Source organism: Oryza glaberrima, chromosome 7 (genome assembly GCF_000147395.1).
Source record: "Oryza glaberrima chromosome 7, OglaRS2, whole genome shotgun sequence".
In the NCBI taxonomy this organism is placed as follows: Eukaryota; Viridiplantae; Streptophyta; class Magnoliopsida; order Poales; family Poaceae; genus Oryza; species Oryza glaberrima.
Genome location: NC_068332.1, coordinates 20,516,650 through 20,534,096, shown reverse-complemented (window position 1 = coordinate 20,534,096; position 17,447 = coordinate 20,516,650). Strand labels below are relative to the sequence as shown.

At 37.4% G+C, this 17,447-nt stretch overlaps 1 protein-coding gene across 1 annotated transcript; it reads left to right on the top strand.

The window, feature by feature from the left end:
* The first annotated feature begins 654 nt into the window (after window positions 1-654).
* LOC127778830 (insulin-degrading enzyme-like 1, peroxisomal) lies at window positions 655-16,490 on the top strand. Its single transcript, XM_052305466.1, has 26 exons — window positions 655-980; window positions 1,098-1,173; window positions 2,648-2,715; window positions 3,365-3,456; window positions 3,541-3,614; window positions 3,699-3,742; window positions 4,917-4,968; window positions 6,454-6,576; window positions 6,667-6,779; window positions 6,892-7,054; window positions 8,064-8,156; window positions 8,243-8,328; window positions 9,247-9,333; window positions 10,355-10,458; window positions 11,473-11,575; window positions 11,662-11,754; window positions 11,827-12,016; window positions 12,316-12,377; window positions 13,336-13,440; window positions 14,492-14,693; window positions 14,998-15,206; window positions 15,361-15,485; window positions 15,614-15,665; window positions 15,741-15,827; window positions 15,956-16,078; window positions 16,151-16,490. The coding sequence occupies exons 1-26, from the start codon at window positions 801-803 to the stop codon at window positions 16,400-16,402; spliced, it is 2,958 nt and encodes a 985-aa protein (XP_052161426.1). The 5' UTR covers window positions 655-800; the 3' UTR covers window positions 16,403-16,490.
* The last annotated feature ends 957 nt before the right edge of the window (window positions 16,491-17,447 follow it).

Genomic DNA, 17,447 nt, shown 5'->3' with positions numbered 1-17,447 from the left:
TCCAAAAAGAACCATTTATATAATAAGTTTTTTCAGGGGGTCTATTTGTGAAATAAGATTTATTTACATCTAATGACAATCGACCCATTAATAAACAGTTAAGCACTGCGTAGCTTCTATGCATTACTATGGGAAAAATGTACTCTTGCATATGTGCCAAATTTGGTTGTTTGCCACGTTGCATTCCAGCGATTTGATGAATGGCTTTCTTCAAGTTCATATCGTTCATATCAGTTGCTTATGGCTAACTATAAGCCGTAGCAGTTTATCAATGTTCAAAAAATAATTTAAGTAAAACTTTTATATAGGTGTCCTTAACAACTTAAAAGTCGAAGCTGATAAATTTTAGCGTTGGCTTATAAGCCATAGGAAAGCGGTCCTTAGTCACTTTTCAGGTTTTCAAGGGAATAAAAGAATTTAATCGTGTACCATATTCTACATTTTCACATACTGTCCAGTAGACTATCCTTTTGGTTCCAACGTTCTAGACACGCCACTGGAAATTCGGAGAAAACTGACAAATCGTTTACTCGACTTGACTCGAACTTCGAACAGAAAGATGTCCCCGGGGCACGCATGCTGACCTGGCGGCATTCCGGCCCAGCCCATCTCCCCCCACCCCTCACGTACCTAACTACCAGTCCACTGTCCACCAACCGCGCCGCAGATCCACCGCCCCCACCTCTCTCTCTCGCGGTCTCGCCGTGCCAAGCCAAACCCAACCCAACCGCAACCGCCCGGAGGCCTCGCGGACTCGGCCAGTCCACGCCATCGGCGGCGAGTCGGCGGCGGCGGACGCGATGGATTCGACTTCGAGGCCCCCGGAGACCGACGCCCCCGCCGAGGCGGTCCCACCGGCGGCGGCGGCGAAGGGCGATGTGGAGATCACCAGGCCACGCAACGACAAGCGCGGGTACCGCCGCGTCGTGCTCCCCAACGACCTCGAGTGCCTCCTCGTCAGCGACCCCGACACCGACAAGGTTCTTCCCGCTTCGCTCGCCGCGCTCTACCTCGATCGGGATGGGGAAGGGGGTTTGGTTATCTCCTGGGGGTTTTGGCTTTGGCTTGAATCCTGCGACTACTTGTTTTGCTTGCAGGCGGCTGCGTCGATGAACGTGTCGGTGGGCTACTTCTGCGATCCCGAGGGGCTCGAGGGGCTAGCGCACTTCCTTGGTGAGTTTTTCCTGCTTCGAGTTGTTGCATAAGACCTGAGAATATGGTAGTCGTGGCTGCTGTGGTAATCACTACACATGATGTTAGTGATGATAATTCAATGCTAGGCTTGCTTACCGTACCACTACATTTGGCTTGTTACATAAGATTGTTTTAGGTTGTCAGGTTGTGGACTGACACAGTCATAACAAGCATGTTTGATTTAAGTTGTTGAATTGATCATGAACATGAAGAATCGAGATTTGGTGTGCATATTTTTTATCACAGGCATACCATATGAAAATGTGCAAGAAAAAAATACTTTAGGTCTAGAGACAGCAGCTTGCTACTTTTGCGATTGTGGGATCACATCCATGTCTGCACCAATATAAGCAAAACATCTGGAAGAAATTTCCAGCTTGTTGCCAGTATCTCTGGATGAGAAATTAAAACAAGTATAGCATGGCCATGAAAATGCACGGATGATTGACTCACCATAGTAAAAAAATATTAAACCTGTTGAGCGAACTGCCCAAGCTAGTTCACTAGTCCAGTGGTACACGGTTCAACAAACCTGTTGACACCGGTTCGCTACTTTACTGTGAAACCTGATGGTTGAAATGGTTTAAAGTGGTCTGAAATGCATGAATGGTCCTAGCGCATAACTGACCCGAGCTTAGAAACTGGTTCTGTTCTTCCTCTTTCCCGGTTAAGCTGCTGATCCGGTTCAGTTTTTTCAACTATGATTCTCGCATGCAAAAAAATGTACAAATTCAACACTACTCCCTCCGTTCCAAAATAACTTCATTTTTCATCATCTTATTTGTCCCAAAATAGCTTCATCTTTCAAGCAATCATTGCATTGGAGTTTATGGAAGTGGGGAACAAATGCATTGGGACTAGATAAATTTGGGAACAATCGCATTCAAATTTGATAAAGTAGAGGGCATTTTTGTCTTTTTGCTTTTGTATTGGTATGTGTCTGATGGGTGAAAAATGAAGTTATTTTGGGATGGAGATTGTATTGAAATGGATGATACGTATTAATAAAAAGTTCATTTCAGCACCAGATTGTTTTCAACATCTTATTTGGATACTACCATTATAAAAATCTGGTGTGCCACTGTTATCCAATTAGAAAATTAATTTCCTTAATACTTAATAGTCATTGTATTTACCTTTGGTTGGACAAGTAAAGTAAGCGCAAGTGCACAACTTTCTTATTTGTCATTCTGTTTCTGAGCCTAGTCTATGTTTAATTTGAACAGTTACATATTGGCTTGTTTTGCATATTGCATTTTAGTATAGTTTGTAGGATGTACCTTTAAAAGGGTATTAGCACACTAATAGCCATGGTTTTAACCTCATTGAGTTGTTTTCTTTTATCTTGGTTGGATTTAACTATCACATGTGAAAAGTTTCATGGCATGTATTGTAATATAAGCATGTAGCTCTGTATTGTTTGATTCCCTTATGCCTGTTTCTTCTTTTGTAGAGCATATGCTATTCTATGCTAGTGAGAAATATCCTATAGAAGACAGTTACTCAAAGTATATTACAGAGGTATGTATTTTACCGGGCCATTTTTTTACTTGTTATGTTCATCTGAAAATGATGTTTTGTAAGTGATCTTAGTTTGGTCTATAGTTCGACTGAACACAAATTGAATCCAATTTTTAATGGAATGCTTGAGAACAACTGGAAGGTCCATGACTGTTGGGTCTGTGGCAGCTGAAAGTTAATGTAGTGTAATATCTCATTCTATGTATAAATATTCTCAATCACTTGGGAAAGATTAGAGACTTGTAGCACATTATGGAGGTACTTGGCTGCTTTCTGTATGCTTAACAGATACCACTTGTTTAATTTTACATTTATAGTACTTTAAAAGTAGAGTGCCATTAGAGTATATCTATATATTTGTACGACTAATTTAGTTTATGTTTGATAATGGATAACTTCCTTTTTCCCCTAGTTCCAGTTGGTCACACTACAATATAGTTCTTGTAGGGTATGTTACTACTGGAATTTTTAAGCAGGGATTGGGCCCTTTAAACCATTAACAGCACTAGTTGGAAAAGCCACCTGCCTGGCCTTTCACATAGTTGATGGGAGGCATAATTGTTTCATATAATCGTACAAAAATATCATGATCTATAAGTATTTCCTCTACTATGAATCATCAATTGTGTAATATGGGAGTTTTCTTTAGCATGGTGGTTCAACCAATGCCTTCACAACTTGTGAACATACAAACTTCTTTTTTGATGTGAACCATGATTGCCTCGATGATGCTTTGGACAGGTACCTCCTGTTGCTTTATTTTCTTTTACCTTTATTCTTATTTTGCAGAATATGATTTATTTTGCTTATCATCTCTTGTTTTAGGTTTGCACAATTCTTCATAAAGCCATTACTGTCAGCCGATGCAACTCTTAGGGAGATAAAAGCTGTTGACTCTGGTATATACTGCTTTCCCTCTTATCTAGATCTACCAGATCTTCTGAGAGAATTAATTTCTAATTTCCATCTTTTTCTGTCTGCAGAAAATCAGAAAAACTTATTATCAGATCCTTGGCGAATGACCCAGGTACCTTACTGTTAAAAAGGCAAAAAGCATTATTATAGTGGAATCTTATTCTGTTATAGTTGAATGGTACCGTATTCATATGTCATTTTCATTTACTGCAATTATTTCTGGGAAATTCATTTACTCCTACATGTTTTTTCATTCTAAATTGCTGTAGCTATCAATCTTATGTTAGATTCGATGTTCTTGTTCTTGTTTTGAATGCCATGAAGCAAGGATATCCTGATAGCTGCATTTCGTATTATTGTTCAGAAGATCTTTCATCAGAAACATATGCCTAGTGAAACTGATTGTCATCTCTGGTTGAATCTACAAGTTTTGCTTACTGACTATAGTGTTGTGATTCTAGGAAAGGTTTGCCAACAAAATAATTTGTATATCATCAGAGATAAACTTAGAACCGCCTTTGACTGTTCCAAACTTGCATGTTGAGTTATCAATCCATTGTCCTGAGGTGCTTGACTTCGCTTGACATACTGTAACAATATATATGTTTGGCTCATGACTTACCTCACCAGGAGCATAGGTTTAAAGTTTGAACAAAAACATTCCCTTATTACCTTCATGGAAGTTGTCCATTTGTCCTTAACTTTTTAAGTGTTCAGATAGCAAGAAAAAGAACAATATGTGGGTCATTCATTCTGAAGTTTCTGCCATGCTAGGGTGCCTGGCTGCTGCTTGTCACTCTGTCTTCCAGCTAGGGATGCAAACGGGGCGGGCAAGCGGGTTTTTTTAACCCGCTTATCTCGCTTCTAGTTCATTTTTTCTTCTAAATTTTGTACTACCATGTGGAAAATGAACTAGCAAGCGGGTTTTTTTGCTGGTAGCGGGACTACCCACTTGCATCCCTACCAGCAAAAAATATTATTTCTTTTAGTTTTTTATTTCTTTGTTCTATGTTAAGAGAGATGCTAGAAACTAGAAAACTTCTATACCTATTACTTTCTTGCCTACTTGTGCATCTCTCATTAGGATAGTGAGGCTGCAATTCGCCACTTAGAGGCTTGACCTGCCTATTCCTGATAGTCAGGCCACCCTTATGTTAATGTGATTTCTGTGATAATGTATTTATATGATAGTGTGTAGTGCTCCCTAAATTGAAAGATATAGTTGTTATTCATCTCATTTAATGTTATGATGTTTCTGTTCATTCTATATACTCTTTTGGTTTCAGCTTCAGAACCATATTTCCTTGGAGAGCCATCCATATCACAAGTTTGGCACTGGTGTGTGTTTTAATCCTCATTTCATTTTCTTGTAGTATCTGATTTATATGTCAGCAGTGGACGCTGCAACTCTTGCTACCTAATTTCTATCTTCATTTTATAATCATAACTTATACATATTGCATGCTGAAGTTATTTCAAGAACATGTTAGACTTCACCCATTTAACTTAGTGACAAGATCCTGTGGTGTTGCAGAAAATGTCTGTGCCATATGAACTTCTGATTTTAACTAGCTGAATTCTCTTCTATCGATATGGATATAAAAAGAACTTACTGTATGTTCTTCTGAGAAAATAAGCCTTAATTGGTGTTAACGACCCTGGACAGCCCTTTTCTATAATTATGTTTCCAGTCTACATGTATTCTTGAAAGAGATGCATTCCCTTCGTTGGTGGTTTATTCTATCATCTGAGGATCATGGGCATCTTTTCTTGAAGTTTGGCTGTTGACACATGTGGGCTGTGAGGATCATTTGCAAAAGCACCGTGTTCACAAATTAGACAATAGCCATGAAGGACATAGAAACGAATAGAATTGTGTCCTTGTGAGTTGTGAGTAAAATGTTTTACATGCTCGCCTTCACATTTTGTGCTGGCCCATGCCTTTCAACAGTGGAGCCAGACTAATATGACTCAGCATCTATCTAACATGTTGCAACACTACCTGGCATCTCCCTTCGATTTTGTGATGAGGCATGGAAGTGATTGGAATGGGAGAACACTACGGCAGCTCTTAGATCAGGCGAATATATCTCTATTTGTACACCATCAATTTCCTATCATTGGCGAGAACAGCATAGTCTCGGACAGCCATTGAGTTCATAAATCCTACATGGATTACTTCGGTGCCTCTTATACTTTGAGAATAACTGATATCTGCCCTCTTATTCTACTGTACTTCATTAAGTTGCCAGCATGGTAATACTGTGCTTGTTCTTAAAATAATGTTGTTTCAGAATAGTGCAGTCAAACATAAACTTTTGATGATAAATACACCCAGAAATAGTTAGATTGGCCATATGAAAATATTCATGCAGAATTGCCATCGAAACTTGAAAGTATTTTAATAACAATGTTTTTTTTAAGAAACACTTGTAAGTTACTCCCTCTGTCCGAAAATAATTCAATTTTTATACACGAATCTGGACATGCCCTATGTCCAGATTCGTGTAAAAAAATCGACTTTTTTTTATGGAGGGAGTAGGTACTAAAAGTTATCTTCCCGCAAAAAAAGGTACTAACAGAGTAAAAGTTATGTACTACTACGAAAAGTTACAGGTGAAAGTTGTAAATTGTAGCCATGTTAAAGTTTAGCAAACTTATTATGAGACAGGAATATTTACACCGTAATAGTATTTTAGATTTATCTCTGAAATCAAAATCCATGGGAGTTTTAATGTGAACCAAACAAGACAATATGTTTTACATGCTAGAAAGGTTGAAATGTTATTTATTTCATTTTTTTCTGATCATTTATTGCTCTAGGAAATTGGGACACTTTGGAGGTTAAACCAAAGGAGAAGGGATTGGACACAAGGCTTGAGCTTATTAAATTTTATGATTCACACTACTCAGCCAACTTGATGCAGCTTGTTGTGTATGGGAAAGGTTCTTCAGCAAACTAATCTACACTATTTTTCTCATCTCTTTTACATATTCTTCAATTTATATTTTGTCTTATACTTATTGTGTTTGCAGAGAGTCTTGACAATCTACAAACTCTTGTTGAAAATAAGTTTTGTGGTGTCAAGAATACTGGAAGGGAACGATTTTCCTTTCCTGGTCATCCGTGTTCAAGTGAACACCTACAGGTTTACATTTATCATTTACTAATAATGGGCTGAGAGGTCAAGTGCACTGCTTCAATCAGGTGCATTTTTCTGAAATATTACAAGTTTTAATATGATAGTTGATGATTTCCAGGTCCTTGTTAAAGCAGTTCCCATTAAACAAGGCCATACTTTGAGAATACTATGGCCAATCACCCCAAATATTCAACATTACAAGGAAGGTCCTTGCAAGTATGTGAGTCATCTAATTGGCCATGAAGGAGAGGGGTCTCTGTTTTATGTCCTAAAAAAGTTAGGTAAGTTTTATACAAGAAGTTCAATTTATTCTGTGATGAGTGAGTTGTGGGCTTTTTGATTGGTCCATTGGAACTTGAGTATACAATCCTCTTGTAATGTTCCTCTTGCTTCAAGGGATTCTGTTAATAGGAATACCAGGCCTTATTGTTAACTTACCGCAGGATCTTACTGGCAGTCCAACCTTTCTATTGTTTATGTTGATGCAATGTGTAGACATGATAATCCTATTTAATTCAATTATACCACTTTCAATCGTGTTACGTGATTAATGGATTCAGTCTATCCATATTTTCCAAGTGACATGTTTAAGCTGGTTCTTGGTCTTGTTCTAATTTGTAGCATTGTAATGCATCTAACCAGCCTTAGCTTGGCTTTCCCTGTTTCCCATTGAGTTGCTATTTCTAATTGGTTCATTTCTTGGCAGTGCACATGGCAGGATGCCTCCTGTGTTTTTCTTCTTAGGCATATGCTTTCATGTGATATTTGTTTCACCTAATGAATCTCTGTAGGGTGCTTCCTTACTAGTATTATATACAGGCAACTTCAAGTTTTGTCCCTTTTCTTTCAGTTAATGTTCTGTACAAAACTATTTACATATTGGAATGATTTCCTGTTTAGGTGGCACATTAGTATTTCACTACCTCCTTTATCAAATAGGTGCCATTTTGGGATGTATGCAGCCAAACTGTAAAAACTGAGTATTAATATGCAAAAGGTGCAAATATTTGTCACGTAAAAATTATATTAAACCTCTCATGGAAAATAAAACTAACAGTTTCACCGAAACAAATGAAAGAGTACACGATAAAGAAAAGTACAAGAACACCCCGATTGCAACAATACATGGAAACACTAAAAGGAAAACCAAAGATTTGGTTATATAATTTCTTGGTTTATGTTAATCTTACATAGTTTACTTGCTCATTTTTCAGGGAAGTTCAATTTATAATCTTTCATAGTGCTTGCTGTTTTTAACATTGTATAATTGTATTCCATTAAATTCCTCAGGTTGGGCTATGAGTTTGGAAGCAGGGGAAGGTGATTGGAGTTATGAGTTTTCTTTCTTCAGTGTTGTCATAAAGCTCACTGATGTAGGCCATGGTGAGTTTTCGTTCAAGAAGGTCCTTTTTTAATATTGAATCTTTACAGTGCAAGTGATAATTTCCATTTACTATTATTGTCAATAGAGCACATGGAGGATATTGTTGGACTGTTGTTCAGATACATAACATTACTTCAGACCTCTGGCACTCCGAAGTGGATTTTTGATGAGGTGAATTTGGTCTTGGATTTGTGTTTCTTTTAGAAATAGAATGTGTTATAATGACCAAAATCGATTTTTATTTGTATGTGATATCAGCTTAAAGCTTTGCACATGTCTTCCTGAGCTGGTAGTGCTATCTTTTGAAATCTAGACTATCAAATTGTTACAAATGACCTTATGAATTCATTAAACTGGATTCTTGTTTTGATCTGACAATATTTTCTATTGTTGTATCTAGTACTCCCTCTGTCACAAAATATAAGGATTTTTAGAGTTGGGCATGGTTATTAAGAAAGTAGGTAAAACTAGATGGGGAAGGTTGTGATTGGTTGAGTAGGTGGAGAAGTTGCTATATTTTGGGGGCGGAGGGAGTAATTTATTTTAGTATTATTAGTACTTTTCTGCTTCCACTATCCCTCTATGGTGGCATTTTAGTGATCTTTGTTAATTAATTAAATTATGTTCTGCACTTTCAAGAGGAATCATGAAACATGCCATATTTTCCTAGAAGACTCATACAGTTTTTTTTTTTTGTTCGCTCTGCATTTATGAGGTTCATTCTCCTTATTAATTGGCCATTAGCATTTTGGACGAACTGTATATGGTTTTGGAGAGGGAAAATGTACAGTATTTACAAAAAAAGAACTGGAGGGAGAAGTAACTATTGTATGATTGTCATTCTATTACAGACAAATATGTCTTCTGCTTGAGGCTATACTTGAACTGCTTCCTCTATTGTGCAAATAAAGCATGGGTGCATCCTTCAAATGGTTTATTGTGTCATTAGTATAGTAATGGTTGGAATTTGTATTTTATCTGACTGTTAAAACAGTACCGATTGAGTCAATTTGGTTTTGAAACATTATGATGATGCGCTAGTCCATTTTGCAAAGCTCAACTAACTATCTCACTTGTTTTATCATCAAGCTTCAAACTATTTGTGAGACAGGATTCCACTATCGAGACAAGAGTCCTCCTATCCATTATGTTGCCAATATTTCCTCAAACATGCAGGTATATTCCAGCCATTTCTTTGAGCACTGCATGTTGATAATACCATGTTCTATCTGCATGTCTATAGGATGTTAGCAATAATTGCATCTATTTTTATTTGCATTTTCACTATTTTAAATCATTGTTTCTTATTGTGTGTGTATCAATAGTAATTTCTCATTGTTGCCTGTTTTCCTGTACACTGTTCCGCCTTTTCTCTTCAAAGTCTGGATTGAGGGCAGAGAGTTGGCATCTCTTTGCTTAGAAGAAAGTGACTTATTCAAAATCTTACTACCGGGTTATTTTCTAAGTGGATGGGTGGTTTTTGATAAGACGTGAGTATGCTCATGCAAAAGATCAAGATTGACGATATTCTTTCATTTATTTTTTCAGTGAGAAATCATCTCAGAGTATTAACATCTCTACAGTCACCATGTCCCATTATTTTCTGTAAACTTTCACCCCCACCCCCACCCACCCCAGCATAGGCGAAGCACAGACATTGTTGCTATTATCCTCTTCCAAGTATCTCTTTATTACATCTCCACTTTCCCTTTGTTTGATTCCTCCAATTCTACCTCTTCATAGTTGCTAAGAACTCATCTTGCCAGTAGTTATGCAGCCATGGCCTTTTCTCATCACTGGATCACTTTGCTGCCAGAGCAAACCGAAGTTTTTCGATGTGCACCAAAAATTGGAGCTTTTTGCACTGATGGGTCTAAATGCCCCATAGATTCACATGCTTGCATCTTTGATTTGGAGGAGATGTGGATTTGGGGAGAGTAAGTGGGCAGGACGGTGGGAGGGACATTTCTAAAAATGTGACAACTTTGTTTTGTTTTGTTTTGTTTGAAGGCTACTTTGTGTCATTTCACAAAATGAAACTAACAAGAATGTCAGATTGTGATTTTATATCGAACAATGGAAGATCATTTCCACTTCACCTAATAAATTCTGCCAAATGGTTCATTCCAAAACAGTAATTGAATTCTGCTCAGTATCGCCATCTCATGTTTTTTCCCCTTATCTCCCACTGTTACAGATCTATCCGCCGGAAGATTGGCTGATTGCATCGTCTGTGCCATCAAAATTTTCCCCAGATGCTATTCAGGGTATATTAAATGAGTTGACTCCTGATAATGTTAGGTAGGCTCTGAGTGCGACCATGCCATACTGCCCATATCAGGTTCTCCTGGTTCTGTTTAAGATTCAAAATACCAGTTACTGAATATTATATTTTAATGTTCAGCATATGTTATCTGAACACATATTTGCCATACTTAAGTCCAGTTATAATCTACTTATTTTTCTTCTCTTGAGTATTTTGAATGTTATTTATCTTAGGAAATTCATCATTATCGTAATTCATTGTGCCTCATATGTTTGATGATTTGAATGGTTCATTTACCGCATTGCAAAATCTTCACTTCTTCTCTTACTGAACAGTAAGGATGTTTCTTAGGGCTTATCGAGTGCACAGGCCAGCACATCTGTTGCACACAATCTCAAACAGAAATTTTCCGTTCAACTTACAAAACAAAAGTGTATTCTTTTAATGATAATGATCTTATGCATATAGCATTCTCATACAGTAATGCAGACTAGTCACTGTGATTTGATTGGTTATCTCAGCAGTAACAGAATACTGTATATGCTTTTAGTGTTGCTCTTCGATCACTCTGCCATACCAGATTCATTGTTCTTCTTGACTTAAATTTGTAATACTTCTAGAAAACTGATGTAACGAAGAGAACTTTCATATATTTAATAGATATATATACATATATATATATATATATATATATATATATATATATAGAGAGAGAGAGAGAGAGAGAGAGAGCACAGTAGGAGACTCTCCTGCTGTTTCACGTCAAAAAACCAAGAGAACTTTTGCTTGCCAGAAATTTTATTATTTCTTCGTCAAAGAAGGTGAAAGAAATTTCTTTGCTTACATTGCCACCCCCCCCCCCCCCCCCCCGTTTTGTCAAATTTCAAAAACCAATCTATTCCTTTCATTAGTTTTTTTAATGGCCATGTGCTTTCTCTTCTCCTTTCACACTCTATATATTCCTTAAATTAGCTTTTTTTTTCCCACTCTGTTTTTTTTTTTTTTACTGTGGGCATCATATACTGTTTATCGTCCACATCTCATTTCAGGATATTCTGGGAGTCCAAAAAATTTGAAGGGCAAACAAACTTAACAGAGCCGTGGTATGGTACATCATATTCTGTGGAAGCAGTTCCTCCATCCATTATACAGGTATACATTTGGATGTTACTGTTCTTGTTATATTATCCAATTTCTATATTTGGAAACATAAAAGTTCCTTGTATAAATTTGTGCAGAAATGGGTAGAGAAAGCTCCCGTGGAAGATTTGCACATGCCAAAACCTAATATCTTCCTTCCAAGTGATCTTTCATTGAAAAATGCCGAGAAGGTTTTTTCCACCTTAAAAAAGTCATAATTATGTTTTTATAAACTGTTTGTTGATACCTTTTGGTTTATCCAGGCAAGTTTTCCTTGTATGTTGAGGAAAACACTGTTTTCCAGAGTGTGGTATAAACCTGATACAATGTTCTTCACACCCAAGGCTTATATCAAGATGGATTTCCACTGTCCACTGTCCCGTAGCTCTCCTGAATCATCAGTTCTTACTGATGTATTCACAAGGTTGCTCATGGATTATTTAAATGATTATGGTATGTAGTAAAATTTGAGTGTATTTCAAACTTTTTTTTGTACGATGATCTGACAATAGACATATAGTCTATAGGGGACATATTAAAGGAGGTAAGATTAATGATGAACTTGGAAAAGGTTAATTTCTTCTTGAGAGCCTTAATTTCTGTTTGCCTAAAACAAATCGCCGTCCTGAACATACACTACTCATCCTAGAAAAATGAGGGATTAAACACATTGTCGTTGTCATCTCCTTGTTAAGTTACCTTTTGATTGATTTACCCATTGCCATAATCCAACAGCTTTGTTTTGCTTTCAGCTTATGATGCTCAAGTTGCTGGTCTTTATTACGGTGTTAGGCCAAATGACACTGGTTTTCAGGTCAGATGTACAGTTCACGTGAAATAACAATTGTTTATCTTCATTGTTAATCCCGCCGGGGGGAGGGGCTTCTGTTGATAATGATAAGCACACTCCTTTTCTGATTCCTGAGGGAGTTGAAGTGTTCCATGTGAAAATTTTATGAAATTCCTGGGGGTTCAAAACAGGAATTTTCTGGTTAATGTGGAAATTGAATTGTTCCACTGATACTAGTAGCTACTCCTTTTTGAATACGTGCCGTTTTTCGACCAAAAGATGTGCATCAAATTAGTATTTACTGGCTTGACGCTCAAAAACCCAATTTAGATATGATTCAATGGGATTACCCTTCAATAATATCTCATGCATGGTCAAGGAAGCAATATGTAGGAAGATAGTAATAGATATGAATTTTTTAACTAGATGTAGTTAAGTACTGGGAGTGGTTTGTAAATACTTCATTAGTACATGATCTTAATTTATAAGATGTACATGATCTAATCTTTTCATAAGTTGCTACATCTGGCCCTGTTCGATCTCCAGTTTTGGAGATAGATTTTTATGGCACGCAAAACGAGAAACCTCATTAGCACATGATTAATTAAGTATTAACTATTATAAATCTGAAAAATAGATTTATTTGCTTTTTTTAAACAACTTCTTTATAGAAACTTTTTAAAATAACGTACCATTTAACAGTTTGAAAAACGTGCTAACGGAAAATGAGGAAGTTGAAGAATAGAACAGGGCCTTTATCTCCATTTGTTTTCTTTTTTCTTATTTGTGGATTACAAATGGTATTATACTCTCTATTAGATTAAATGGTAAATATTGCATAACCCTGATTTTTCATCATGCATGTTTTGTGATTTTGATATTATTCCTTCTCCAGAAGTTAGAACTCATGGCATGTTATTGCACGTGTCTTACTAAAATCCTCTTCTTTTCTAATACTCCAATATTTATGATTGCCTTACAGATAACCATGGTTGGCTACAATGACAAAATGAGAACTCTTTTGGAGACTGTTATTGGGAAAATTGCTGAGTTTGAAGTTAAGGCTGACCGTTTTTCTGTGATAAAGGTAATGGCCGCACTAAAGTTTACTTGTAATTTGTTGTTACCAAACATCTTTCCAGGCCTGATATTTGGCTATTTGGATGAGTATAAACAGTCAGGAGGTTCCTTGTTAGCCACAAGTTACCTCTGTTTATGAAAAAGCGGTAGTTTGCATTCATGGGTGGACAATTGGGCATGTCTGCTTTAGATAACGGTGTGTATTCTTATTAAGATTGGCATAAACGTGTAAAATGACATCTCTTGCCTTGATTGGTCAATTTGTATGAAAAGTACTTGCATGATATCAGTGGTCAATGTACTTTTCTCAGGGCATATGATGTTATAATCTAGTGGTCAAAGTGGGCATTGTCTTGACTCTGAGAATCACAATTGACCTTTTTCTTTACTGAAGGGAGTAAGTATTGTGTAGACAATACTTATTGTTGATCAGAAATCAATATACATGTACAGTCTACATTTTTTCATTTCCCTGATGTCTCCAGTGAACTGTTTGAATCTAACAAAGATAAAAGAAGACATTTGCCTCACTATCTTCTGAAATTGTTTTCCCTGGAGGTTAAGTAATTCAAAGGAATCTGAGCAAATCTGCAAAACATTTAGTGGCATACACATGCAACATTTTTGTCATTACTATCTTCCCATGCAAAAATGGGACTGAACAGCTATATACAACAGGAGAGCTGTTTCCAGGTCCATATGGATATTTAAGCATCTATATAATTCTACCTGGATTGAACATATCATAGTTTCTATATGGCTATGCTATCTTGGAGAGGTGAAAGAGCATACTTCCTCTGTTTTTGGAGAGATCAAGGATGAAGATAAAAGACTAGGATGCTCATGTTCAATGAGGAATGGGTGGGGTGGGTGGGAGTAAGATGGGAAGAAATTTGCATGAGACAACTAGTACTCTAAAATCCCTTATATTGTGGACATAGGGAGTATATATTATGTTCTACAATATTTTGTGGTCCTTCCTGATGATACAATATTAAGCTATATTTCTATGCATTTGACATGAACTGAGGGTGTGATTCTTTTGCTGCTGTCATCAGGAAACTATAACAAAGGAGTATGAGAATTTCAAATTTCGGCAACCATATCAGCAAGCTTTCTACTATTGTTCATTGATATTAGAGGAGCAAACGTGGGCATGGGATGAAGAACTTGCTGCAGTATCTCAAATTGAAGCTAGCGATCTAGAGAAGTTTTTGCCTCATCTGCTGGGGAAAACATTTATTGAGAGCTACTTTGCTGGTTTGTTTAATACTCCCTTATTAAATCCATCATTCAATATATTTTTATAGTATATTTATTGTGTTGGAAATATTGCTATATTTTTCTATTAACTTGGTCAAACTTGTTGAGGTTTGACTTAGGACAAACCCAAAGTGACTTATAATATAAAGCGGAGGGAGTAACTAATATGAATATTTGTCATTTCATAAAATTACCGTGTAATGCTGCTAATGACTTTTGTAGCCACACTACTCTCTTCTTTAGGGAATTCTCTGCATTGTTGATGTTATTAATTCCTTATGCAATTGATAATCGATATTAGGGAACATGGAACCGGGTGCGGTAAAAGGTGTTATGCAGCATGTTGAAGACATCTTATTCAATGCACCTGTCAGTCTGTGCAAAGCATTACCCTCATCACAGCATCTTACAAAGCGAATTGTAAAGCTTGAAAGGGGTTTGAGGTATTATTATCCAGCATTATGCCTAAATCACCAGGATGAAAATTCTTGCCTTCTGCATTATATTCAGGTGTGCCTCACTTCTTGGGTGTTGTTTCTGTGCATTTGCAGTTTTTCCTTGCTCTTACTCTAGCTTCTTTTCTAGCTTGAATTATTATAGTTTTTCCCTGGAAAGATACATCTAATAGACATTACTATCCTGCAACATTGTTTCCATTGCGCAGATTCATCAGGATGATCTCAAAAAAAATGTTTTACTTCAGTTGCTTGCTCTTGTTGCTAAGCAACCAGCTTTTCACCAATTACGTTCAGTTGAGCAACTTGGCTACATAACAATGCTTAGACAAAAGTACGTACAACCTTCACGTAATTGATAGGATGTACAGTGGTCTTTTTGCCTTGGTTGGCAAGAATGGTGTTCTATAGGTAGTCATGCAATTCCTGTAAAATCATTGACACGTTATCCTGTTTACCCAGAAATGATTCAGGTGTCCGTGGTTTGCAATTTATAATCCAGTCAACCGTGAAGGTAGATATATTTCTCAATGCAGTTTCAAACCCGCTGAAACAATCATTCTCCTATTCTAATATGTTGATTTGACAGGATCCAGCCAACTTGGATGCTAGAGTTGAAGCTTTCCTTACGATGTTTGAAGGAACTCTATACCAAATGCCTGTTACAGAATTCAAGGTTGGACAGATGATGTCACTGACTCACTGTTAATCATTGGCTTCTATTACAGCTTGCCGTAGCTATATTGCATGGTTTTGTACTTGTAAACATCATGCGGACTAAACAGTGGCTTCTGTTATCTGCAGAGTAACGTGAACGCTCTCATTGACATGAAGTTGGAGAAATACAAGAATATAAGAGAGGAATCAGCTTTCTTCTGGGGAGAGATTTCTGAAGGAACTCTGAAATTTGATCGAAAAGAAGTGGAGGTATGCTCTATATATTTACATCTCCCTCTGATGGAGTATCAGTTTTCAAAACCTGGAGTTCTGTAACTGCAGGTTGCTGCACTGAGGGATCTTAAGAAAGAGGAGTTGATAGAGTTCTTCAACAATCATGTCAAAGTTAATGCACCACAAAAGAAGATACTCAGTATTCAAGTTTACGGCGGTCTCCATTCCTCGGAGTACGAAAAGATAGTCCACGACGAGCCACAACCAAATTCCTATCAAATAACAGATATATTCAGCTTCAGGAGGTCGAGACCTTTATATGGTTCATACAAGGGAGGTGTTGGTCAGATGAAGCTATAAGTCAACCCTTTTGATATTCTTGCAAATTCCAAAAGAATAATCCTTTTACGTGTAATTTCGATCATTATTAAAGAAACTTTTGTGGACAGATGTTGATACTTCTGTATTTCCATTCCACCATTTTCTTTCGCCACGACCTTTCGTTCTCCTTTTTGCTGGCACCAAGGGTGACTGACGACTGGAGATCACCTTGTGGTAGAGCTGTCAAAAAAGCTCGAGACTCGCGAACTGCTCGAGCTCGACTCGTCCTAGGCTCGATTCGAGCTCGGCTCGAGCTCCAAACGAGCCGAGCCCGAGCCTGTACCAAAGCTCGCGAGCTTTGTCGAGCCGAGCTCGAGCTTCTAACGAGCCTAGTAATATATGATTTTTTTTGTTGCTATTTAATAAATTGGTAGATCAAGTATGTTATTTGTATGCCTTGTATTGGCATCATATGTTTATTTTATTCTTTTTCCTCTTATACTAATATGATAAACCATAAATTAAATATTTTTAAAAAATTATTCTTTGAAATATACATTGTTCTAATTAAAAATCGAGCTCGAGCTTGATCAAGCTCGAACCGAGCCTGTTTGAAAGCTCGAACATTTGATAGGCTCGGCTCGAGTTTATATTGAGCTCGAGCCTAGACAGGCAAGCTCGCTCGAGCCTAGACAGACAAGCCCGCTCGAGCTCGGCTCGTTGACAGCCCTACCTTGTGGTTTCTCATTACGAGGGCTCAGACCCTACGACGTAACCACCAGAGCAGAGGTGCTTCCACAGTTCCACGGTTCCTTCCACCTACAGATCCAGTTTAGCTCCAAATATTATTTCCGTTTCAGTGAGCTCGCTGTTGTTTCTTTGGACATTATCTCTTCCTGAAAAATGGAACCATGTGCCGCGAGAAAGTTACATTCAGCTCCCACTTCAATCTACACATTGAGAGTATAGCGAAGCTGCCGAAGCAGGCGACGATTATATTTTGCTTGAAAACTCTGCATGTGTCACATTCCTCGCTGCGTATCTAAGCTTTCCGGGAGACCCGCCAAAAAGATAGCCTACTTGC

Coding starts and splice junctions, on each gene's coding strand:
- LOC127778830 (XM_052305466.1), top strand. CDS start 801: ATGGATTCGACTTCGAGGCCCCCGGAGACCGACGCCCCCGCCGAGGCG. Junction 3,457..3,540: donor CTCGATGATGCTTTGGACAG/GTACCTCCTGTT, acceptor CTCTTGTTTTAG/GTTTGCACAATTCTTCATAA. Junction 3,615..3,698: donor GATAAAAGCTGTTGACTCTG/GTATATACTGCT, acceptor TTCTGTCTGCAG/AAAATCAGAAAAACTTATTA.